Source organism: Condylura cristata, unplaced genomic scaffold, assembly GCF_000260355.1.
Source record: "Condylura cristata isolate star-nosed mole 26May11 unplaced genomic scaffold, ConCri1.0 scaffold00001, whole genome shotgun sequence".
Taxonomy (NCBI): Eukaryota; Metazoa; Chordata; class Mammalia; order Eulipotyphla; family Talpidae; genus Condylura; species Condylura cristata.
This window is the reverse complement of record NW_004567102.1, coordinates 16,163,242-16,188,513: the sequence shown is the minus strand read 5'-3', so window position 1 is coordinate 16,188,513 and position 25,272 is coordinate 16,163,242. Positions and strand designations below refer to the sequence as shown.

Sequence of the window (25,272 nt, the reverse complement as noted above, 5' to 3'; positions counted from 1 at the left end):
ACTAAGATTAACCAAATATTTCAGGTTATTTTAAGTAATAAGTTATACAAGCAAATATCAAATGTGGTATAGGTAGAACATTTCTTTTATGATTTATGATTTTGAACTGGCCTACTATTCATAGTGAGTAGATTATTACTTATTTTAGGTTTCTATCTATAACATATCAAGCAGACTGAAAGATAAGCTCAAAAAGTTTGCTTTTGCACTGCCCCTTCAGTTATATTCATAATTTCCACAACCAAATCTGTGAAGTGAGGCTGTGTCAGAGTGATATATACAGAAGTTTAAATTAGAAAAGAACAGATGAAAAATAAAAAGAACATAAAAGGTCCTGTATTTCTGTGACCTTTTGTTGCTATCCTGTCACTCACAAACTCCATGTTTCCAACAACATTGATTTCTACTACAAGGATCACTTGAGAAAGCAGTCCTCATTCATTGATAGGTCATCAATGAAATTTGCTATTTGAAATATGTTTCCAAATAGTAGATACAGCAAGTGTTGATTCATGTTGTTTTCATTTCATTCACCCATGAGTCAAGCAGGGGACCTACAATAATTACCATCATTTTCCTTCTTCTCCCTTAGAGGGACAGACACATACTGTGGCAGGAAGAGGACATCCTCCTGTGCTTAAGAAGAATATATCCCATGATTCTTTCATTATTCCTTCTAGAAATTAGGAATTGAGAACTTAGATTGGCCCAGGCAAATGTGTATGAATCCTTTTGAGTCTTTCAGTGTGTTGACTAATCTAGTTCATTTGTTTATTCTGACCTGCCTGGTCCTGCCAATGGTAAGGGTGTCTGCTGTGCAGACTGTTGCCTTCCCACCCAGCCTTTCCCCATGTGCTCTTATCACCATGTGTGAGGATGTGGTTTATCTAACCATTCCTCATAGACTTGTTGCTCTTGAGAGTTCTGAGAGGCTGCTGGGTTGAGAAGGGGTTATAGAAACCAGCAAAACTTCTGCCCTCTAATCCAGTAAAACTCAATTGCACTTACCATTTCCTTGCCTGGAACAATCTTTTTTTTTTTTTTAGATTTATTTATCTGGGGTATAGGCCAGAAGCTCAGGGGCGGTGAGAGGCTTCACCAGAGACAGAGTGGGCAGCAGAACAGGCAGATTGATGAAGTACACTGCTGAGGGGAGCAGCGGGAGGGTCAGGAGAGGTCTGCCGAACCATGTGGTCACCTCCAGGGCAGGCAGGGATCGAACTCATGCGGAAGTGACTTTAGCTTCTTAGTGCTGTGCTTTAACCTGCTGCGCCACAAGGGAGGGCCGCCTGGAACAGTCTTCCTCCAGAAATTCGCATTGGTCATTTGCCAGTTCACCCATGTTTCTTCTCAATTTTCATATCTTCAATGAGGCCATTCCTGGCTCACTCACTCTACATTACCTTCTTCAAGCTTGCCCCATGCCCAGTCTTTTCTCAGTCTTCCATCCTCACTGTGGTCTTCTTTATACACTTATCCCTGGCATCAGCATTTTCTCCTCTTTACTTGCCTGTGAGTTCTGTCCCCCACTAGAAGCTACTTTCCAAAAGGGACATGAATTCTGCATAGTTCAGCATTATATCCTCAGGGTGAGAAAATTCTGGCACATTTAAGGCACATACAAATATTTATTTATGAATAAATGAGCATATTAGATTATGGGCATGATTGCATTTAAAATAAATGTTCTTCTGCTAAAAATATTTGAAAGCTGGTGGTCTCCACCCTTAGACCCACATTTTTGCTCCAGTCTTATGAACTCCCTGCAGCCTGTCACTATCTGTGCTATAGCCTGACCTTGTATATCCCATGTGCCACTTCACAACTCAGAATTTCCCTTCTTGACATCTCATTGCCATCTAAATATAGTCAAGGGTCTTATGAATCACAAAGAAAACCCACCAAAATTTTCAGCTTTAGTTATCCATATTTGCCAGTATTAATTTCCTAAACAGCAGTTGTTCATTTCTTCTTTCTATCTTTATTTGCTTCAAATGTTCTTTGTTCTGGGATGTTTTCCTGAATCACATCAGTGGAAAATAACCTCCCAATGCAATAGATTTGCATTATTCTAGGATCATATATCACGTCCTCACTTGTATTAAAAATATTTGAATGTATACCTTATTTATTTTTGAAATTGGAAATATCTTCTGAATTAGAAGAGTGACTTATCCACTTAGCAAAGTAAACAATCTCTGAGAAATTACTGGAAAATAGATAAAAGAAAGAAGGATTTTGTTTTTACTTTTGTAAGTCCCCGGTAAAATCCATTCCTCTCTCTCTGGGCTAGATTTAGCTTATCCATATGCCCTTAAAAAGCAACGAATTGATAACAAATAAGTCAAATATGCATCATGTATAAGATGTACACACAGAACCAATTGTAGCTAATTTTGTTATAGTAGCTTTGGGACCAAGTCATGCAGAAGTGAAAAGACTGAAGATCTGACTATGACTTCCAATTCAATTGTAAAGTTCAGCACAAGGAATGCACAATCAGGAAAAACATAGTGTTTCCTTAGTAGAGAAAACAAGTTGTCCCCCCCCGACCCCAAGTTATCCTGATAAAAACAGAGAGTTGGGATTGGTTTGCTTTGATGAGCAAAATGCTGACAAGAATTAATTTTCATAGGCATGTTTTTTTTTGTAACATTTCATTTTTTTTTTAAAGATTTATTTATTTGTACATACAGAACTGGGGTACAGGCCAGAGGCTCAGGGTCGGTGAGAGGCTTCACCAGAGACAGAGTGGGCAGCAGAACAGGCAGATCGACGAAGTACACTGCTGAGGGGAGCAGCGGGTGGGTCAGGAGAGGTCTGCCACGCCATGTGGTCACCTCCAGGGGCAGGCGGGGGTCGAACTCATACAGAAGTGGCTTTAGCTTCTCAGTGCAGTGCTTTAACCCGCTGCGCCACCAGGGAGGGCCAACATTTCATTTTTATACAAGGTGCAATGGACATAGATAAGCTATTCATCTTTGATATGTAGTATCATGTTTTGTTGAATGTTTAATCCCATGAAACCATCCTCCCAATGAAGAAAGCATAATGCTGTTGATGTTCATCACAGTTTCTCTCTGCCTCCCTCCTTCTTTCTCTAACCACCCCCCTCCTTTTCTCCTTTCCATTTTTTTCTCTTTCCTTTTTCTTCCTGAGTGAGAAATACTCCATTGTCTGAATAAGCCACAGTTGATTATTCATTCCCCTTTGAAGAGCATTTGTTTCAGGATTTGTGATGATAACATCGAGTCACTATGAAAAATTGTGTGTAGGTATTTGTGTATATAAGCAAGTTTTGTTTAGTCTGAGGCTTTTATGTCTTGATTCAAAAGTCATAATGAAAACCATCATTGCACAAAAATGAAGAAAGATATAATGAATATATTTAAAAAATTAAAAAATCATAATGGAGTAAAAACTAAATTTATCAACTTACAAAAAGGGTAACATTTGAGATGAATTAGAAAGTTGTACTCTATATACAGAAAATGCCCATGTTGCCCCATTACCCATAAACCACTGTTCTACTCCTAACTTACCTAGTGGCAAAATTCTCCTGATTCTGAAGTGAGATGCCTGTGCTCCTGTTTCTACATACCATATTTTTACATACTATATTTTAGGTAGGATACAAATGTCAGGGCAAGTAGTTCCATGCATTCTAGAGCTCAGAGCATTTCTCCTCTAATTAGAAAAATAGCATGAAGCTACAGTGTGCATCAGTGGAGAAGGTAGGTCTGAGGCTAACAGGTGAGACCTGAAATGAATTTTGCATCAATAATGAACATAATGGGAGAGAACAATTCTCTGTTCTTGTTCAAACCTTGCCATTCTTCAGAAGTGTAAGTGTTGGAATTATTATTTATTCATTTATTTTACCATGTAAATTCAATAATGTTTATTGAACCAACTGTATGTGAGGTACTGTTATAAGGTTATCTTTCCACATATATTTTTATTAAAAGAGCATCTTATTAACATATTATGGCTGGGAATTTTTTTCTAGGGGCCAATTTCACAGCTCGATCCAGGTCATTTGCTGTCTCACCTATAATGAAGATGGAGCCATCAACTCTCATCCTGGCTGCATCCTTGAGCTCAGTGGTCTCGTGGCTGGCGCTGTGCTGTCTGGTGTGCTGTTGGTTAAAGAGAAGCAAAAGTGGAAGTATGGAGACTCATTTTTAGAATTGAAAAAATGCCATCATGTGTAAAGTATAAATGAATAATTTTCTACCTAATAAAGAGTTTTGTATGAGCCTCCACAACCCACTGAACCACATAGAGCCACATTATTTAGCTCATAAAATAGAGATGAAGATGTTGTTACCCAAAACAATAATAGCAGTAAGCATGAAAGCTCAAATATGTTGAATACTTACTATGAATCAAGTTCTAAGTATTTTAGATGCATAAACCTCACAACAACCTTATGAAGTAAGTACAAATAGTATGTCTTTTCAGGGATGTAGAACATAAGACATAGGTGGACCAGTTATCTTGCCCAAGGTCACAGCTGGATTCCCTTCAGGTCTTATTCTCTGAAACACTCTACTTCACTACCCATGGGACCCTCCAAATGAGTTGAAGCATTAGGAGAAACTGCCTTCTCCCCACTAGAAGGGAAGTGTGTGCTTGTTTTCTTTTCTATAGCAGCATAAAATTGTGCACTTCCATATTTTTCTTAGTTACTTGGAAATTTAGAGAATATCCCTAAAAGGAGCTTCTATCACTCTATTCTATTCTTAGTAGGAAGAGAAGGAAGCAGAGCAGGCAATGACAAAACTCTTACTCTACTCATGCCCCATCCTCTATCAACTGATACTTAATGCTACTAGGAGATGCTAGGAGACCAAATAGGTCTCTAGTTAGTACTCTGCTTATGAGACTGAGTAGAACATGGGCAGAGTGGGGAAGATAAAGGGTATGTCAGGATAAAGGAGAGAGGAAGAAGCCTGCTGCCTTTTCTAGGAGATTCTGAAAGACCGGTGGGAAGGGAAGTTTAATATATGCTCACTCTTCCTCATGAAGTAAGTTTTAGCATGATACCCTTCTGATTTGGTTGGACAAACTACAGGAAACTCAGGGGCTCCTGATCTTTCTTAAAAAATGTGATCTAGACCTGGGTATAGCCTGTGATTTGTTGAATCGCAGGTTTTGAACCTATAATTCTATCTCCGTGTGTGTGTGGTACTTTCTGGTTTGAAAGCAAAGAATTTCTATAGTTTTTACTCTCTTGTGATTCTGTGAATTAGGTGATTTATTTTGATTCTGCATTTTATAGCTAAAGTTACCAGCCATGCAGGGACCACCATGAAGCTCTGCTTACCCCGTCTCTTTCCTTGTAATTCCCCAGTTCTAAAGCGATCTTCTTTCTGCAGTTACTAATATTATCAGTTACCTCAGGATCCTCATGTTGCTCTTGCAACCTTTTGACTTCTATTGGCATGGATTCCTATATTAAGTTTCCATATTGTCCTGACTGGAAACCAACTCCTAACTGCCTTTAAAAAAAAAAAACTATAGAGAAAAATGGAAAAGTAAAAACTTTACAAAAGTCTCTCTGCTTGAGAAATTTGCATTTGCTTATTCATATCTTTATGTATTCCTCAAATTTCTAAAATGATCATAATAAAATTGCTACTCATCTTATTCATAGAACTGGATCCTCTCAATTCAGTTGTATGGTCAGGACTTGACAAAATTTTGGTCTTGAGGTTTTGTTACACTCCCAATAATTATTAAAAACTGCACAGGTCTTTTGTCAGTGTGTCCAGTCTACCAATATTTCTGAAATAGAAATTAAAAAAGAAAATGTAAACTTGTTTATTTAAAATAACAATACATTGGGCCCTCCCTGGTGGCTCAGCTGGTTAAAGCACAGCACGAAAGCTAAAGCCACTTCAGCATGAGTTCGAACCCACCCACCCCGGAGGTGTTCCACATGGCGCTGCAGACCTCTCCTGACCCTCTCCCCCCCTGCTGCTCCCCTCAGCAGTGTACTTGGTGGATCTGCCTGTCTCTGGTGAATCTTCTTATAACCGCTTCACCTCTGGCCTGTACCCCAGTTCTGTAAGCACAAATCTTAAACAAAATAACATCACATCATTATATATTGACATTTTTGACACATTTTAAAATTTAAACCCTTTTTCAAAAGAATTGTATTTTTTACAGTTCTTTTTAGTGTGTGCCATAAGACTATTCAGCTGGTTTCTCACTAGCTCTGCCTACTGCAATGTATTGTTTTGGTTGAGATTGTGAAGAAAAGTGAGTACAAAAGGGATGAGTATTTCTGATAGCCATTACAGACAACTGTGGCTATTCCTCTTTGATATTGCATCCAAGCTATAGTTACTCAAAGTAAATGTCAGTATACTTCCTGCATTTTTTACATGAAAATCCATTAGTAGATCTTATACTATTTATTTGCCACGTTTGATTAAAAAAAAATCCTTTGACCTCTTGGAAAAATATTGTTTGCCTGAGTTACGCTATCTACATGTTGACATACTTAATCTACCATTAAAAAGAAAAATCATACTTGCTAATAATAACATAGGTTTTTAAGAATTACAAATCTTTGAAGCTCATAGTAGCTGAAACCAGTTTACCAAAATTCTAATTCCTAAGAAAACTTGAATTTTATTACTGGCAACAAATTCTGTTAATGTTTTCCTTCAAGTTATACTTACTTCATTTACTTAAAAATAAAGCTGTCAAATAACTGAATATGTATAATCACAATTTATCTTTCAATCATTCTTTCAAGATAATAGTAGTGTTTCATAAAAGTAGTTCATTTCAAAAATCAATCACAAATTGTTTTTCCTTGAGAAAGTCACCAAGTACCAATCTTGGCATTATCTGACAATATACAAAATTTTGTTTATCCTTTGCACTCAGATTAGAATAACAGCACTGTTGAGGGGAAGGACCAGGTATTTCTTACTCCCCATTGTCTTTTCAGTGCTTGGAGCAGTACCTGGTATTGAGAATATTAACAGATTTTTGAATAATACATTTAATGAACATATGCATAAAAGAGTATTTTTTCAGTCATGAGTAGACTGAAGATATAGCCATTGAAAAGCACACATCTGTGTAGCCATGTCAATTTCCTGGTCTTGATTTCATACTACAATTCTGTGAGTTCACAGTGGAGGGGACTAGAGAGAGGTACATGAGTCCTCCCTGTACAACTTCCTGTGACCCTATAATTATTTCCAAATTAAATGTCAAAAACATTCACCACTTTTTTTCATTAACACAGGAATAAAAAATGAAGAGATTACTGAATCCCAGACTCACGATCCAAAGAATCACTTCCATGTCTCATCCAAGCTTCAGGCATCACAAGTAGAATCTGAAAAAGAAGAGAGCATGATGACAGAAGGTAACTTGAACAATGGGGACAGTTCCCAACACAGGGACATATTGTGGGTGAACTACAGCCTCCCTAATTGGTTCTTGGTATCTAAATCAATTTTATAACCTCCTCTTTGGTCTATGTTTCTTCACAAGGAAATTATACCCTAGTATAGGAATACAGAAGTCTACCCAATTTCTTCTGCTATTAATCAATTATTCCAATTGATATTTATGTATTTTTTTTCTTAGTAGATCATTTAAAGTTTGAATTCATTACATAAAAAAAGAAAAAATTGCAACAGGGAATAAGCATATAATCTTTCCCTTAGCTATTGCAAAGCTGCCAGTTTGGCAACTTTATTGAATTTGGGATAGAGAGTGTCATTGCCTACTAACTCTGCAATTAGATTGAATATGGAACCCTCAAGAAATGAGTCATTTTGGTTAGGGCTATACTTTCTTTAGTTATACTTTTAACAAAAGGTGTTATTTGCATGCCTGATAATTTCACTTGTTATGCTGCTAAATCTCTACTAGAATCAGTGTCAAGAAAAGAAAAGACAAACATTTGCCTCAGACCAGCGCTTTGTCCTTGTCTGTCTCCGGACACAAAAAATAGCATCGATTTGCCAAATGTGGATGTAGTGTGTACAGACTATTGATTTGAATTCCATGGCTCTGAAATATTTTGAAACATGTTTCCAAGAGAAGATTATTCTTATTGTTTTAAAGTAGCAGCCAATTATCATGATATTTTTCTGCTTGAAAGGATTATAAAACTTACAGTTCCTGAGGACATGTTTAATCAAAAATAGTAGCCTAGGTTCATTTTTCCTCCAACTAGCTAAATGAACTCTGGTGAGTGTATGTGTGTGTGTCTGTTTATATAGCTGCTTGTGCTATTTTCCCTTGGAGAAAATAAATTTATTATTATTTTTAATTCCCAACAAATTTGTCAAACATACACCAGGCGTATAAATGAGTGAGGTTGAGAAGACAAGAAAAGAGGAAAGGGATGCCTAGATTCTACCTAAAACCATTTAATTTTGGTTTCTAGAAGTTTCTTGCCCAGGTTATTGTGTACAAATGCAGGACAAGTGTTTGATAATGGTCAACTGAACAAGCTCTGTGAAGAGCAGCCTATTGACTGCATTCTTCAGCAAACAGCAGGAGCGATGCTAACTTCCCCTAATCTAATATGGCCATCTACATGAATCTCAGTTGCCCTGCTTAAATTAACTGCATTAAGCAGTCTGCAATGCCTGGGTGTTTTATTAAGGAACATTTTTTATGTGGTAGCTTATTAATAAATTATCAGGGATGAGACAAGGGATAGGGCTCCTGAGGAAGCATTTAGATGGGAGAGATGGGAGTATCAAAGAGGCCATTTTATTAGGCCATCCAAGTTAAAAATAGAAAGAGATTTGTTATCTGAAACCTCCCCTGGGGATGGCAGTGAATTTGTTTCCTTATCTTCTAAGCTTTGTCCAAATCTTAAGAGCATCATTTCCAAGGCAAGTAATGAGGCATCTCCTGCTTTTCTTTGGAAATTATGACCAGGTCCATAATGCCTAATTATTGCTACTTTAAATAAATTTGATTTGATTTCATGATTTCCAAGGCATTTTAGTTTTCCTCTGTATTTTTAAACTTTCAGGATTTGCTTTCTCTTTTATAAGCCCTTTTGTATTTACTAAGCACTATTTAGCTGAGAGAGCTGAGAATTTCTACTATCCAGTAGATTCATACTAGAAGCCCACCATATTATGGCTCTTACCAAAAATTTTATAGATGCAGGAAATTATTTAGAGAGGCTTGCCAGGGGAAGAAGGAAATAAAACATATATCCAGCATATTTTACTGTTACCAGGTTTTTGACATATCGAGCTCTCTGAGCCAGTTTTTAAAATACCTACCTGCTCATGTTATTCTACTACTCAGAAAACTTAATGAATCCCTTTGTCAGTTGGAGAGACAGTACATGCAACAGTAAGGAGCATGGGTTTCAACAGCTGTGCTTAATCTTGACTCCCTTGTTGACTTACTTTGTGGTTTCAACAAAGTCCAGGATGTTTTCTGTGCTCATCAGTTTTTCATGAGGAAAACTGCCATAAACATACTGCTCATCCTTTGAGTTTGTTGTGTAGGTTGAGTAAATATCACTACTAATGTGGTGCATCGTTGTTATCTAGTATTGTTTTTTCTTGTCGTTAGTTAATACTCAAAATTCTCCAAGACCTGGAGAATTCTCCATCCTGTCTGAAGCCTTATTTTGGACTTCACCTTCCCACACCCTGATGACACCACACTACCTCACACATTTAGGACTTGTCTGCTGCCTTCACCCACTTGTTTCAAGTGTTTTGCAATTGGATTATTTTCTTCATCTTTTAAAACCTCCTCACTTTTACATACCAGGTGTAATGAACCTTTTGTTTCTTCGTAGTCTTCCCAAATACCTCCCACATCAACGAAGAGGAGTGTTTTGCTCTTTAGTCCCAGGAATACTGAATATATTCATTGTACACAGATGTTCATAGAAGTCAGTGTATGTGGATGATCAGGACAATGGTTCTCTCAACCAGGGACACTTTTGCTCCTCAAGCAGTGTAGTAAAGACATCTTGACTTTTCTAGAGGTTTCCTACTCTTAAAAATGAAAGTCTTATGTCCTGGGAACACTTTCAGTCACAAATAAATGGTGACAGTTGGCTCAAAGGCTGTTTGCAAAGTTTGGGGACATTTTCATTATCTAGCTTGGGGGAAAGGATATGCTGTTATTTCATGAGAAAACATCAGGGATTCTATAAACATTTCACAATGGCAGAACCACCCCCAACAGCAAAGATTATCTGGCCTAAGAGTCAATAACACAAAAGTTGAGAAACACAGGCAGAAACTGTGCTGTACCTTCTCCTCATTTGTGTGTTATCCTTTCCTCGTCCCCAAGTATGGGATCCCAACTACAAGCTTGCCCAGTTCTTGATGGCAGCAGATGACTGTTATGACACAGCAGGAGACACACAGGTAGCAGCAGCATCCAGCAGTGGCAGACCCATGGGCTCCAGAGCAGTGGTGACCTTGTGCCCAGAGAGAGGCCTGTGAGGTGCCATGAGAGGCTCGTCAGAAGAGATCGTATTAGCTCGTATATAATTTATAGACAAAACTGGCTGAAGGGCAAGTTTAGGCCTAGTTTACACAAGTATGTTTATCCAATGGGAACTATACATCAAGGTTACATTTCATTTACTGGGCTAGATAGCAAGGCTACAAGTTATCCAGTAGGCCATCTGTGCTAGAAGGTTACTCTAAAAACAGTCTGGGAAACTCAGAAAACCCCATGCTTTTCCTACAGGTCTTATAATCTACTACTTATCTTTGCAACATGTAGGTGAGAGATTGCTGGAAGGACTTAATGAATGCAACTAGATGTTTATCACCCAATAAATATTCAATAAGTATCTCCTCAATAATGTTTGGTAACTTTTAAGATTGTCTCTGTATAGAAGTAATACTGGTACTTTATCTGTTATGAATTTCCACTAGGATTGGGACACAATAATAAATATCTTGGGAAAAATGAAAGAACAATCCCAGATAGTCAACAATGGAGCATAAAACAGTCATAACAAATACATTTTTTTTGAAGGACTTAAAGATGGGAGAGAATAATAGGGAAAGAAAGGATATCATTGTCTTAAATTAGTTTAGTTCCTCTAGCTCCTAAATCCTATCACAGTGCTTCAAATCCCATTTACCAAGGGTGTGGATGTCCAGTTTGTACAAACTAAAGTACACAAATTCCAGGGAGGGACTCCTACTTTGGTACTTTAATTTCAATTTCATATCATACCTTAACTGCTCTTGTGCCCCTAATTTGATTCATTGCCTTTGAATCTTCCAAGACAGACATCTCAGAGTATTCTTCAGCTCCCATCACCACCCAGGCCCCTCACTTGCTATGTTATATCAATTCTGTCTCAGCAATATCTTTGAATTTCACTTCCCCCGACTTTAATATACAGATGCCTTCAGCTGAGTGTCAGTCCACTTCTTACAGATGTTCACTTCTCCATTCGATGATGTGGTTCAGGTGATAGGGTTCCATTATGTGGGGTCCTTGGGCCCCTCTGAGAAAGAATTCAGCAAACATTCCCATTCAACAGTACAAGGCAAGTTTATTCAGGAAAGGAGAGAAAAGAGAGATGTCTGCATAGACACAGACTGAAAGATAAGAAGTGCCATTCACCAGAGAAAGGGGTAGGTTTTTATAGTGTGCTTTGATGGAATTATTGTGGAGGCCATTGCCCTGGGGTCAGATTGGGTTGGTTTTCTAAAATTGGTAATCCTCTCTGTCCCTACTTCTGTCTGATAATCTTTTCTGACCCCACCTTAGATTCCTGGAAACTTCCATAGCCAGATTTAAGCTAAAATTCATTAATCACCCCCCATCTCTGATTTTCTCCTGTGAGTCCTAAATGTTTCTGCTGTAAGGTTCCCTATCCCCCTTCCTTTTCCCTCAAGAAAGTAATGTATACACATGTCTAAATTCTACCATTCCTTCCCACCTCAGATCAAACACTTTTTCTCTTTTTCAAATTCTCTTATCTGGAAGGAACTGTCTCTTCTCAGCTTTGAAAAGACTTCTGCCATGTTTTGTATGTCATGTAATTGTTTTCTGTGTGGACAGTCAGTTCCCACAAAGGGGTTAGATAGACTTCTCAGTAAACTCAGGAATACCTCTAGTTCACCTAGTGTGATAACTAGGAGCCTGTCTAGTCTCTGAGAGCCACAGGAGGCCTATTACAGTTCCTTAAAGAATGCAGAATGTGTAAGAGCAGTAGTGCCCTGAAGGCTAGGAGAGGAGCTTCTGTTCTGACTGAAATCCTTTGTTCTGCCCTTATCAAGGAAGAGATCAATATCTCCTAAACTTCTGTTGTTTCTGCATGAAAAAACCATCACTGTTCTTCCTTCTATGACTTCGAAAAATGTAATTTTGGGGGCTCTCACCTAGTTCTAGGTTTATCAAGAAACTCATCTTTAGTAAAGATAAAGTAACTCCCTTTTTATAGGTCATATGAAGTCTCTCCCCTCTCTTGTCTCATGTGATATATCTGGGGTCCCACTGTTATAGGGCACCTCAATTCAGAGAGAGACACCCCTGAGGCCCCAAAACCTGCCTGCTCTAAGTGGGTTCTGCCATCCACCGCAGCAAGACAAAACATATAAAGCTTTAATGAAAAGTGACTTTAATACAGTGACTATACAATATGGAACACAAAGAATGTAACTTCTAAATCAAACACCTGAAGTTAACCATCCCCTCGTGGGCAAAAGTCAACCCAAAAGGGATTGGCCCAAAGCAAGGCCTGAAAGCCTGCCACAAGACTAAAGCACCTTCTGGCCGGGACCCATGGAAAAAGGTCAGAAATGGCCCGACAAATCTGGGAGGAAAAGAGCAAAATCAAAATCAATATAAACACTGCCATGGTCACCTCCCTACAGGTATCTCACCCACATCTGCCTTAACCAGTCCAGGGTCAGGAAACAAGCCCGGTTTCTTCATCACATGCTTGCTGCTCCATGTGGCTTCCTCAGGTCTCCTCCTTCTCCATCTGGCCCCTTCTCTCTTCTTCTCTCTCCTTTTTCTCTGCTCAGTTCCACCCTCCTTCTGGGTGGGGCAGGGAACCTGGAACTTCCCTTCTCCTAGGGACCACCCAGTTACACCACAGCACAGGATATTTATTCCTGGTCTGTGCCATTGGTCTTTAAAATTTGCAACTGATACAGAAAATTCAGGTTTTCAGGCCTCGTCTCCCAGCCAGGAGTGAATCTCAGGCTGCAGTGGCAGCACTGAGTCCCAATCACTAGACCACCATGGTTGGGGTCTCATGAAGCTGCAGCAGGAACTTCTCAAATGCTTGCAAGTTTCAGGCACCAGCCAAACATCAGCACAGGGAAGGAGCAGTTGCCCTTAACAGAAGCAGATATTTGGGAGCAATGACCTCATGACTTGTTGGTCATGACTTCGTTTGTCACCACCAGTTAACACAAGCCCCGAGCCCAGGAAGAAAAATAAGTTCGAGTTGCTTGTCAAAATTTTCCAGCTGGCCATTTCTACCCCCTGCCTAAGCCTATAAACACCCCTCTTACCCTTCCCTCAGTGCGACTTATCTGACCTCAACTCTCTGGGGTCAGTGAACCTTGTGCAGAGTGCAGAAATAAATCTCCATTTGGTTTTACTGTCCTTGCTATCTCTTTGTATCCTCCATACTGTACCGAACCTTCCGAGGCTCAGGCAGGCAAGTGAGAAGAGGCAGATTTGTTTAGAGAAAAGAAAAAGTTTATTAAGGTGAAAGGGAATAGAAATAAAGAGGGACAGCCAGGCAGGTGGGACCAGACCAGAGAGGGTCAAGGGAGCCAAAGTAGAGTCATGCCTCAGGAAATATACACCTTTTTTCCTTAATTATTTTACAGCTCCACCAGTCTCTTTGGGATTGGTTAGTACTCAGTGGTTTCACTCACTCTCTTCAGGTCTCTGTTGCCCAGAACTAAGTCTTGTGTCCCAACCCTTATCTTTTTTTAATTGTCTTTGTTCCAGAAAGTCCTTTAGCTCCTTGTCTTGGGGTGTTTCATTAGTCCCCTTTGAAATATGTTGCCCTTATCTCTGGAGCCCCACCCTCCTTGACTCTCCTGAAGTCCCTCCCCATACTGTCCCTGAATCTGCTGAGTTATCCCTAACTTGCCCTAGCACTCACTCCCCCATACATATGTTATTAAGTTATTTTTCCTTTATTAACTCATGTGATGCTGTTTTCATTACTTATCTAACTTGGGAAGACTAGAGGAGGATGGGATGATTTATTTTGCATCCCAATTTATGCAACCTGTACAAATCCTTTTGCAGATCCCTTATCTGTTCTAATTCCAGTGAGGGATATTTTGATATTAGACCACTGGTCTGTTGTTGAATGAATGATGAAGGCAGAAATGAATCATGGACACCCCACCCCCTTCTTGTTTCTCCTTTCCAGAGACCCCTGGATTCCAACAGTCTTTTCTACTGCTGAAAAAAGGCTATCTCTTTTAAAAGAGCTATAGAAAGTTTATTAAGTTTCACAGAATTAAGAGCAGGATAATTGCTTTTCTTTTGTGGCCTAAAAATAAGCAAACTGTGAATTCCTGGGTCCAGGCAATGACTCCCTTCAGCCGTTTCCTGTCCTTGTTCCTGGTTTAACTAGCTTTGTCTTTGTAGGAGAAACTGCTGCTGATGTCAGTGATGCTTCCCCTTTGTCTGGTCCACACTTTGTCTGGTCACTTATTTTTGGATGAAATTCATGTACCCAATGTTGGTAATGGAAAACTGACATTAAAAAGGCAAAGTATATGGCCCTCCCTGGTGGCGCAGCGGGTTAAAGCACTGCACTGAGAAGCTAAAGCCACTTCCGCATGAGTTTGATTCCTGCCTGTCCCAGAGGTGACCACATGGTGTAGCAGACCTCTCCTGCTCCCCTCAGCAGTGTACTTCGTCAATCTGCCTGTTCTGCTCCCCACTCTGTCTCTGGTAAAGCGGTAAAGCCTCTCACTGCCCCTGAGCCTCTGGCCTGTACCCCAGTTTGGTATGTACAAATAAAATAAAATCTTAATAAATAAATAAATAAATAAATAAATAAATAAATAAATACAAATTAAAAAATGAGAAGGCACAGTATAATGTATACCTGTCCGTGACCATCAACTTCAGGTATGCATCTCAACCACCTTATAGTTCCACTGATTATATGTGGTGTATTTTGTGAAAGTATAATGAGTCAATTTATCTTTTGTAAGTACAAGTCTATGTGAGTAAGGTGGAGGTGAGAAGAGAAAAAGACTTAGATATCCAGAAGTGGAGAATGAAACAATTCAGGACTTGAGAGTGCCCCACGTTCCCAGGAAAGTAAAACTATATCAAGAATTTGTTAAAATTCAAGTAGCACCCCTTTGTCCTATAATTTAAGAAGTTATGAACATCTCATTCCTTAGAAACACAAATAAAACCTAGTACTTATTCCTTCAGAAAACTTCTTAAAAAATAACCAGAAATAAGAGCATGCCCAATAAATAACATGGAAATTTCATTCCAGTGATATTTACAACCAAGATCCAATATCATATTTAATATTGGGACAGTAAAAGAATTCCTATGCAAAGGAAGACAAAGTATGTCTATAATTTTATTACATAAATTTGGGGATGGAATATAAAACAAGATTAAGAGGACATTGCTGGAGAAAACACACAATGGTTTGCAGATAATATAGTTGTTTAATGATAAAAGATCAACATTAACTGCTGTAATTTATAAATAATTTAAGTAACTACTCAAACAAGATTTCAATCCATTCAAAATAATATTGTATAAACCAATTATATATAATTAAGAAACAAGGAAATATGCAGCAGTGCAAACCATATGCTGACTTGGAATAAAATCTTATGAGATGTATGAAACTTTTACAAAAAATACACTGTACTTTAATGAATAGTTTAAAGAAAAAATTTGACTACATAGGGAATTATTATATGTGTTAATTAGATTGACAAAATATCTGAGTTATTCCTAAATTAACATGTTTCAATGTAATTCCAATCATTTTATAGATGAAAAGTGATTCTAAATATTTTTTTTTAAATATGGATCAATGATGTAAAACAACTGTTGTTTTTTTCTACAAGAAACTGATTTTGTATCAGTAAGAATGTGTAGCCAAAGAGAGAGCATTTTTGATACTATTAAGATAATCTGATGCACAAGAATATATTGGCATATCAATAGATACAACCTTAACTACATATAGATAGAAATAATTATAGATATAGATGTAGATACAGATGCAGAGAGTAGGTACTGAAATATATTATGTTATAAAGGAGATAACAAAAAAAGTAGAAGTCTTAACCTATAAGTGGATTAGTAAGCCTATTTAGAACATTTATCAACTTAAATTCATACTTCAAAGAATGCACCAAAGTTAAATTCCACATGAGTTAATAAGTTAGGTTTTAGAATATTTTAAAAACAAACAAATGGTGATCACTTATTATATGACATGAGATTTAAGGTATTTTTTCCTTGTTTATATTTTAAAACTGCCCTTACCTTCCAATTTGCCATGCATTGCTTATTAAAAATAAATAGGCTTTTACTCAAAGGAACAAATGATCTAGAAAGGACATAGGTAATAGAATTTATTAATAATGCATATAGCTTCTTCAATGCATGGGCAGGACTGTTGTTGCCCTGATTGACAAATGAGAAACCAAGGTGGAGAATGTTTTTCATGTCGGTTGATCAATTATCTATCTCTTTGTTTTAGGTCTTACTAAGGCTCCAAAGTGCAAGCAAATATATTGGGCTTTTGGTATTGAATCCACAATCCCACACTGAGTGTAACACCCTGGGATAGGAAAAACTAAGTAGTGCAGGTAGGGTGATTCAATGTTGATCCCAGTGCAAAGAAGCTGGTGACCAGTACCCATGAAAATTTATAACTCCCAGGCATAGTATGTGTTTGTTGTACAAGAAAGTTTTAGAAAGAGAAAGAGTTTGAGAATAGATAAAATTATTATCAACTGTGGGTCCAACCTGGCCCCAAATTAGAGTCACACTTTCCCTACAGAAGAGATATATGTTCCCATATTTCATCCTATTCTCCTAAAACTTGATTGGAACTACCAATGGGACTGTAAGAGGAGTGGAGAGACAGTTTGAAATCTCATGTTTTCATTTGTGTGGAACTCACCAACAAGGTAGAAGTGGAAATAAGCATTCCGATTCCTATGTTTTGTTACTGCTCTTCCTTCCCTAAAACCCAAACATTTCTCTGACTGCCTTAGGACACATATCTGCTATAAATTCATTTTTTATCTAATTTGTCTGAGATCTAAGCTTCCTGTGGAGGTCCAAGATCAAAGGATCTGATTCTTTCTGATGTCGGCGCTGACATATAATGTGTGCTGACTTAGTTCTGTCTATAACCTCGCAGTGGGAGGTGCCAGTCTCGCTGGGCACCTTTACACAGTGCACTTTCATTTCAGCTGGAGAGTCTGTCAGGTATGTTGCTGATTGGAGCTGCCATGTAAATAATTCATAGATTTTAAAATGTTTTGGAGGTGGCGAAGAGAAGCTACATTTGTGTTAGTCTTTTATGAATAGATGCAGACTTGAAGAACAAGTGAAAATAGACTTTAAAATAGATGGCCTTTAAAAAAAATGGGTAGCAATATCCTGAGTAGATTGAAAATAGGTGACTTGTAGTGTTTGATTCTTCTTTTGTGAAGTGTTATTGGTTTTATGAAGGGATAAAGATACAAAGCCTCATTTCCTTTTCAAAATTGGCTTCTACTTGACAATTTATGATTTTTGTTATTTGGTTATTTGCTCATCTTGATAAACTGTGTCTTTTCCTCCAGGTGGGAGCAGTAATTAAGGACATGACACTAAGCTTAGTGGTTGGCATAGGACTGGGCATGACAGGGGGACTAGATTACTGGCACAGAAAGTTCTTCCCTGAGGGAACTCAAAAGTCCTAAGAGGAAGATGAGACTGTCATACAAGGAAAGGTAACTAAAAATAAAAGCAGTTGACAAGTCAAATGTGAAACTCCAGTCAGCAAGTACTCGGCATAAATTAATGTAGTTTGAGTTGTCAAGAGAGAGTTCTGGAAGGAGTTGAAGATCCCACAGGGAGTTTGAATAGCATGAAGGTTCACATAGCTTTAAACAATAGAATGATCCCATGGTTAGGTGGCCTTGAAAATACATTCTAGGCACAAAGACTGGAAAAAGAGAGTTAAAGACATAATTAACATTCTGTTCAATAATATATTTGATGCATAATGGACACAGTATGATTAGTTAACCTTGTTTTACTGCTCCAATCAAAGTTTATTACATATTGTTATGTTATTATCTTCTGTCTTCCTCAGTGCAGGTCCCATTTGTTGTTAGATTAGATGGAGGTAGGGAACTGGCACCCTTTGCCCTGAGACTGTATCAAATAGTGTGCTGTAGACATGAATTCTGTCTCCTAACACAAACCAAGAAAGCTGCCAGTAAATGGAGAGAGGATATAATACATCAGCTAATAAAGGTACCCATTATCTAAAACAGTAGTTAATGAATTTGATGATGATAGGAGAAAAGAAGGTATGGGAAATGTTGATGATAGTGTTTATACCTCCCTACTGGGTGTTTAGGATGTTTTTCATCCTTTTTATTTTTCAATGTGAGGTATTTCTATACTTTGATGATGTTCACATGCAAGCCGCACTCCTATTTTAACATGCAAACAAACATTCTTCTTACCTCCTCATTATTGTCATTAACTTGACATGGTGTTACTTAAATACTGGAGTACAGATTCTGGAGCCAAATATCTTGAATTCTATTAAATAAGAGCAACCACTACTTTGTGTGTGATCTTGGAATGTTACTTAATCTCTCTGTATTTCAATGATCTCCCTTTTAAAAGGGCAATAATAGTATTTAATTTAGAAAATTGTTTTTAAGGATTAAATAATACACAGAGATTATAAATACACAATATATAGTATATATAAATTATACAATACACATATATATAACATAGGATCCAACATGTGGTAATTGGTATAGAAGTGTTATTTTAATTCAGGTGATTATAATGCAGTATGTAATGTTAAAATATAAAACTCTAAACTTAAAATTTATATAATGTTATAAGTCAATGTTATAAGCTTTCATAAAACACATATATGCTTATACATGTTACTGTAAATTTTATAGATAAAAGGTTTTGGAGCACATAATGTACAAGTAATAAAATCTATAGTATCTTTATTCTAAAGACATTAACCTTTCTCTCTTCAAAGAACATATTAAAATACAAATAAGTAGTGGTATCCTTAAAGAAGAATCTTGAATTTCCTTTAATGTGCTAAAAATCTACTATTTAATAACATTATTTTGAAATTTGAACTGGCCCTCCCTGGTGGTGTAATGGGTTAGGACGCAGCACTGAAAGCAAACTGCAGCTGCCTCAGTGCGAGTTCAATCCCTGCCCTGGAGGTAATCCACATGGCACAGCAGACCTCTCCTGACCCTACTGAATCCTCTCACTGCCCCGGCACCTCTGGCTCATACCCCAATTCTGTATGCATAAATAAATAAATCTTAAAAAAAAAAGAAAAGAAATTTGAACTATGATACCTACTGCTTATACAAATAAATTGAGGGCCTTCCTGGTGGTGCACAGGTTAAAGTCTGAGCGCTTTCAGGCTATCACCAGCCACTGCTGCATGAGTTCAAACCCCAGCCATGGAGGTGACCCTCATGGAACAGCAGAGCTCTCTGGTCTTACCTGCCATTCCCCTCAGTAGTGTATTTCAGTAGATCCACCCCTTCTGTTCCCCATACTTTCTCTGGTGAATCCTCTCACCCTCTTACACGTTAGGAGCCCCTAGAATGTAGTTGTCTTAAGGAGTGGATGATATTTGAGTTTTGTATGGAACAAAACCTTTTATCTGACAACTAGAAATATGGCTCAAGAGCATCCCCCTGGTGGTGCAGGAGTTAAAGTGCCCTCAGCAGTGTGTTTCAGTCAATCTGCTTGTTCTGCTCCCTGCTCTGTCTCTGTCTCTGTCTCTGTCTCTGATCCTCTCACTGCCCCTGTACCTCTGGCTTGTACCTCAGTTCTTGTATGCATAAATACATAAAAATAAATCTTAAAAAATAAATTATTAAACCCCTCAATATGAGATGTATTATGAAAATGAGAAACTGTGCTAGAGAATAACTTTCTGAAAGAAGGAAGGTATTTTGGGAGGGGAATAGAAGAAAAGAGAGAGCTTTAAAATGACTGGATAGAAAAAATATTCAGTGCTAAGGTGTGTTTTAAGAAAATTTTTACAAATTGTAGGTGAGGAAATCAGAGCAAAGGATTAAACCATTTGGGCTCAGAGTAGGGTACAGCCAAAGACTAAGCCCTATGTATATACACATAAGTTTTAAGGAGTTATATTTGGGCACTTAGCTGAAAGGACTTTGAAATATTGAAATTAAATATTCTAACTTTGAAAATAGTATTGATTTAAACCAACATTTATCCTAAATTTCAATAAAATCGTCTTGTGAATGGTCCTTTTGCTTCTTCCTCCAGTTATCATTTTCAAGGTCATCATTATCATCTTCACCTCATCCCCACCCTCCTCCTCCTCCTTCCCATCATCCTCAGGACATAACTACAACACAGCAGCTGAACTTTGATAGGGTCTTTCTAGTTTACAAGATACCATAACGTAGCTCCTCTGCTTTCCTGACAAACTTACAAAACAGCAAAGCAGATTTTCCCTCAACAATTATGCCTAATTGTACCAATAAGAAAATTGCCATTCTAAGGTTAAAATACTTTTTTCTAGCAAATCCAGAGGTATCTAACAAATGGTTTGAAATAATTTGTCATATTCCAAAACCTTTATTCTTATCACTACTCTGGGCACAAGTGCCCACATGCTTTCTCTCTCTCTCTCACACACACAGTAGTAACCAGAATGTAAAATTAGATTCTTTGTTAATACGAAGTGCTTTTGGAGATACTTAGTCTAAAAGAACTTCCCACTTTCTTGAGGATACAGTTCTTAACAGAAAAGGAAAGTAATATCAATATTTAGTTAACAGTGAGATCATTCTATGGAAGATAAAAGCAGAGTAAGATCAAGTCCATGTTTTCAAAAAATCAAAAAGATGAAATGTATTTGAGTTCTTATGTTAATTTAGATAATCATTCAACAAAAATTCACTACCAGCTATAACCATGAGGAAGCTGTGCAGTAAACAGACTAAGAGGGACATTTTTATATTCAATTGGTTTATCTTATGCGTACCAAAGAATTTCTTTTTTTCTGATGCAGTAGAAATACACTGTTTTACATTCCCTGGATTAAAAGAATACTACTAGCTTCTGTTCTTTCATCTTTCAATGGGGCCTGCTACTAAAGTCCATGACCCATACCTAAATTTTCTGTGTTTATTATCCTGTTTCTCTTCGGCATCCTGTTATAATTTGTCTTTGAAGGTACCTATCAAACTCTTAAAAATATCTGATTCTGGGCTACTGTACTATTATGTTTTTCACACACTAGTATAGTAGCCAAACTCCCTCCTAGTTCATTTTCTTCGATTTAGAAAGGACGTATTTTCCAAGATGGTGATGAAATAGCATCACCCTATTCCAAAACTTACCAGGACTCGTCATCTTCAATGAAATAAATCTTAGTAGGGTTTTCAAGTCTTTTGATTCATTTTTGAGCTCTGTCTTTTATTATTACATGATTTTCATACCAACTCTCACCCTGTGTACACACCCACATTTGCTTACATACCCTCGGTTCTCATTCTCAGTCTGCAGCTGTTTTCAGAGTCCTTTATATGCCTTCCCTCTGCTGCCTGGCTTCCTTCTATGCTGGAACCACAATGAATGCCTCCTCAGCACATTGACCTTTGAAACTCAGAAGTCATCTGCTTTGTGGAATCTCAGGCAGGGTTAAGCACTTCCTCTTCTCTCTTCCCTAGTACCTGCCTGTTAAATTTACATTATTACTTGTATTAATATTAATCACCTCAGAGGTCTGTTTCCTGCAGTTCTGGACAGCTTGAGAGATGTTCCCAGGTGCCGTGTTATCCTAGGGTCTAGAACAGTCTCCATGAATGTTCTTGTTTAATGTCTGTTTCTACTCTCAGAACATAAACTCCAAGATTTTTTGAGGCATTTCTTGTCTGCCGCGATAGTCCTGGTAGCAGGTGCTCAGTAAATGGTGAATAAATGAACAAGCTACCAAATGGAGTAAATAGATGAAGAATGTCTGGAGGATGCGAATGACTCCTTCTATAGTTGGAGCTCCTGAAAAGGGGACTGCATGAATGATAAAGGGGTAATTAAAGAGAAGAATGTGATTTGGGGAAAATATGACAAGTTCATTCTTTTGAGATATTGATATTGAAACTTCTGAATGGAAATGTTAAAAACCTTCAGGAACCAAGATATTTGGCAAATAAATACAAGTCAAGCTAAGGGCTGACATTTAAGAAAATTGGTGAGAATGGGGTGTGCGTGTAATAGACAGTTTGTGGGGACAGGGAAGACTTTCCTAATTTATACATCTAATAATCTTCTTGATCTTTTTGTGAATTTAATTTTTTTGTGAATTTTAATGTGAATTTAAATAGTGTGTATCTGTGTGAGCTAAAGATAGCTACGAATTACTAATAAAATAGCTATAGATTACTAATTTAGGATACATTTTAAGGTAAGCTATAGGCAGATAAAAAAATACTTGTGGCCTTCCCTGGTGGCACAGCGGGTTAAAGCACAGCGCTGAGAATCTAAAGCCGCTTCCCCATGAGTTTGATTCCAGCCTGCCCCGGAGGTGACCACATGGTGTGGCAGACCTTTCCTGACCCACCCACTGCTCCCCTCAGCAGTGTACTTCATTGATCTGTCTGTTCTGCTCCCCACTCTGTCTCTGGTGAAGCCTCTCACTGCCCCTGAGCCTCTGGCCTGTACCCCAGTTTCGTATGCACAAATAAATAAATCTTAAAAAAAAAAAAATACTTGTGAGGTGGTAAAGTACATGGTGTTGGAGCCAAACAGCTAATTTTGAGTCTTATAAAAACCTTTAAAGGTTTTCAGATCTAGGGCAAGTAACTTAATCCTCTGTGCCTTTGTTTCTCCTTCTGTAAAATGAGGACAACTACAGGATTAGGCTTCTCAGGTAGCTAGAAGGAGTAAATGAGGAAGTGCATGTAAAACATTAATAGTACTTGGAAGGGGCTGAGACCACAAGTGATTTCATTTGTGATGGTTATTAGTTATTAAACCTACTTTATTACAGTCTCTTGTGCTTCATCTAATTTACTTTGAAATAATCTTATGATGTGTACACTATCACAGTCACTGGTTTACAGATGAGGAAACTGAGGAATACAAATTTACATATTTACACATTTACAGATGAGTAAACTGAGGCATACAATTTATGCATTTATTTCAGGGGTAAAGAAACAAGTTAGAAAATTCTTGGTTCATTTCAATTAACCAAATTCTTGCTTAAATTAATTCTTAATTGTATTTGTTTGATTCCGGTCTCTAGCGTTAATTTCTGGGCAATGTAGCTTCTAATGGCCAACTTTCACTTATTTACTAACTAATAGATACAACTATTTTGGTCAGTTTGACTGAATTGTATCAGTAAAACTCTGTAGGGTCTTTGTTCATCATTTTTTATTGTTCAAGTAGTATGATAGATCATTAACATATGACACGATCACTTTTGAAAGCATAGATTTATCATTTCTTTATATAACAAGTATAACCTTCAAAGAATAGGGATATATGAGGGCAAAAACAGCCAGATTATCCAGCTAAGTGGTCAGTGCTGAAGATACACTCTTCTGAATTGAATATTAATTTGATGACTAGGGGGGAAAAACAAATGGATGTCACCTCTAAAATAAAATTCATTTTAGTAATTGTTAATTAGCACCTAGAGTAATATAATGCCATACAAGTGAAAGTATTGGATGAGATTGGTTTTAGAGTTCATATTTTTAAATATAAGTGTGAGGTAATCCACTCTCATCTGACTGTTGTCTACTTTTTTCCTATTTCATATCATGCTATCATGCTGACAATGAATATTCCTGTAATAAAAGTGTTTTTTCTAGGGAGCCACATGATTGAGGTTTTATTGGGTAATTAGTACTCTTTATAAAGTTGGAATAGGATACAGTGGTTTCTTTTTAAATAAAATATTTCCAATGATATTTGGAAAGCAATACATCAATATAATTCAGTCACTGATCATTTAATATGATCTTTCAGGAATGCTAACAATGCAAAATGTGTCATCAACTCATTGAGCTCTGACTCCATTTCTTCCCCCACTTATTTTCTCCACAGATATGAGGATGAAGGTCATGCTGGGCAGGCTGAACCACCTCCCCCACCAATCCCTGAATGGAGTGTCAAGGAGGAAGGTTAGCCGCCTTGCTGCCCGAGGGGAACAGGCAGAGGCTGTTCCCAGTATGACCGGTGGCACAGCCCACAGGCACACCTGTCTTCCAGACTCTCCTGCACAGCAGGTCTACCTGCAGGAGTCTGGAACCTGGAAGGAGGCCCAAGAGCAGCTGCTCAGATACCAGCTGGCAGGCCGGGATCAGCTGCTGCTTCTCTGCCCAGATCTCAGACAAGAGAGGCAACAATTCCAGGAGCACAGTCAGCTGGCCAAGGAAAGTGGCAGCTTGGGGCTTTCCCAAGAGAAGCAAGCCTCCTATGCTGCTGCTGAGGCATTTTGCCTTCATTCAGCACATCCGGAAACTACTCAGGAACAGCTGTGACAGGCATTGGTATGGGCATTTGGACTGAAAGTCTGAATGTTCAAGTGAGCAGGGTTGACGGGGACTGACGTTTGGGGACACTAGAAGGGAGAGAACTTCAACTTTGCATTCTCTGTTGAGCTCTAAGTGGAAGACAGCCATACGTGTGCTTGCAGCTAAAAAGTGTCTGGCATGTCTTTTGTATTTACCATGATGTGAGTGCAAGGATGTGAGATAACAGGGTCCCATCTATTTGTTAATTTTTTACTTATTTTTAACTTAAGCCAGTTACCATATTATAATGTATAATGTTGATTCACACCAGTAGGGGGGGTAATTAAGCTTCCTGGGGATTATTTAGTAGCACCCATCACAATTTGAACTTCTTTTATGGAGGGGATTGTGGAGCTATCTGGTTAGCTTAGTTGTTTCTGCAGTGTTACAGCAAAACATATTTTAGGCACAGAAAACCACACTACCTGATCTAAGGCAGCTTATTAATTTTTAC

At 37.9% G+C, this 25,272-nt stretch overlaps 1 protein-coding gene across 1 annotated transcript in view; it reads left to right on the top strand.

The window, feature by feature from the left end:
* Positions 1 to 24,785, top strand: part of PKHD1 (polycystic kidney and hepatic disease 1 (autosomal recessive)) — a 401,857-nt gene extending 377,072 nt beyond the window's left edge. Inside the window, exons 64-66 of the mRNA XM_004674033.1 lie at positions 4,010 to 4,168; positions 7,274 to 7,396; positions 24,349 to 24,785. Coding sequence (XP_004674090.1) covers positions 4,010 to 4,168; positions 7,274 to 7,396; positions 24,349 to 24,785 — 719 coding nt within the window. The remainder of the gene's footprint in view (positions 1 to 4,009; positions 4,169 to 7,273; positions 7,397 to 24,348) is intronic.
* Positions 24,786 to 25,272: the final 487 nt, after the last annotated feature.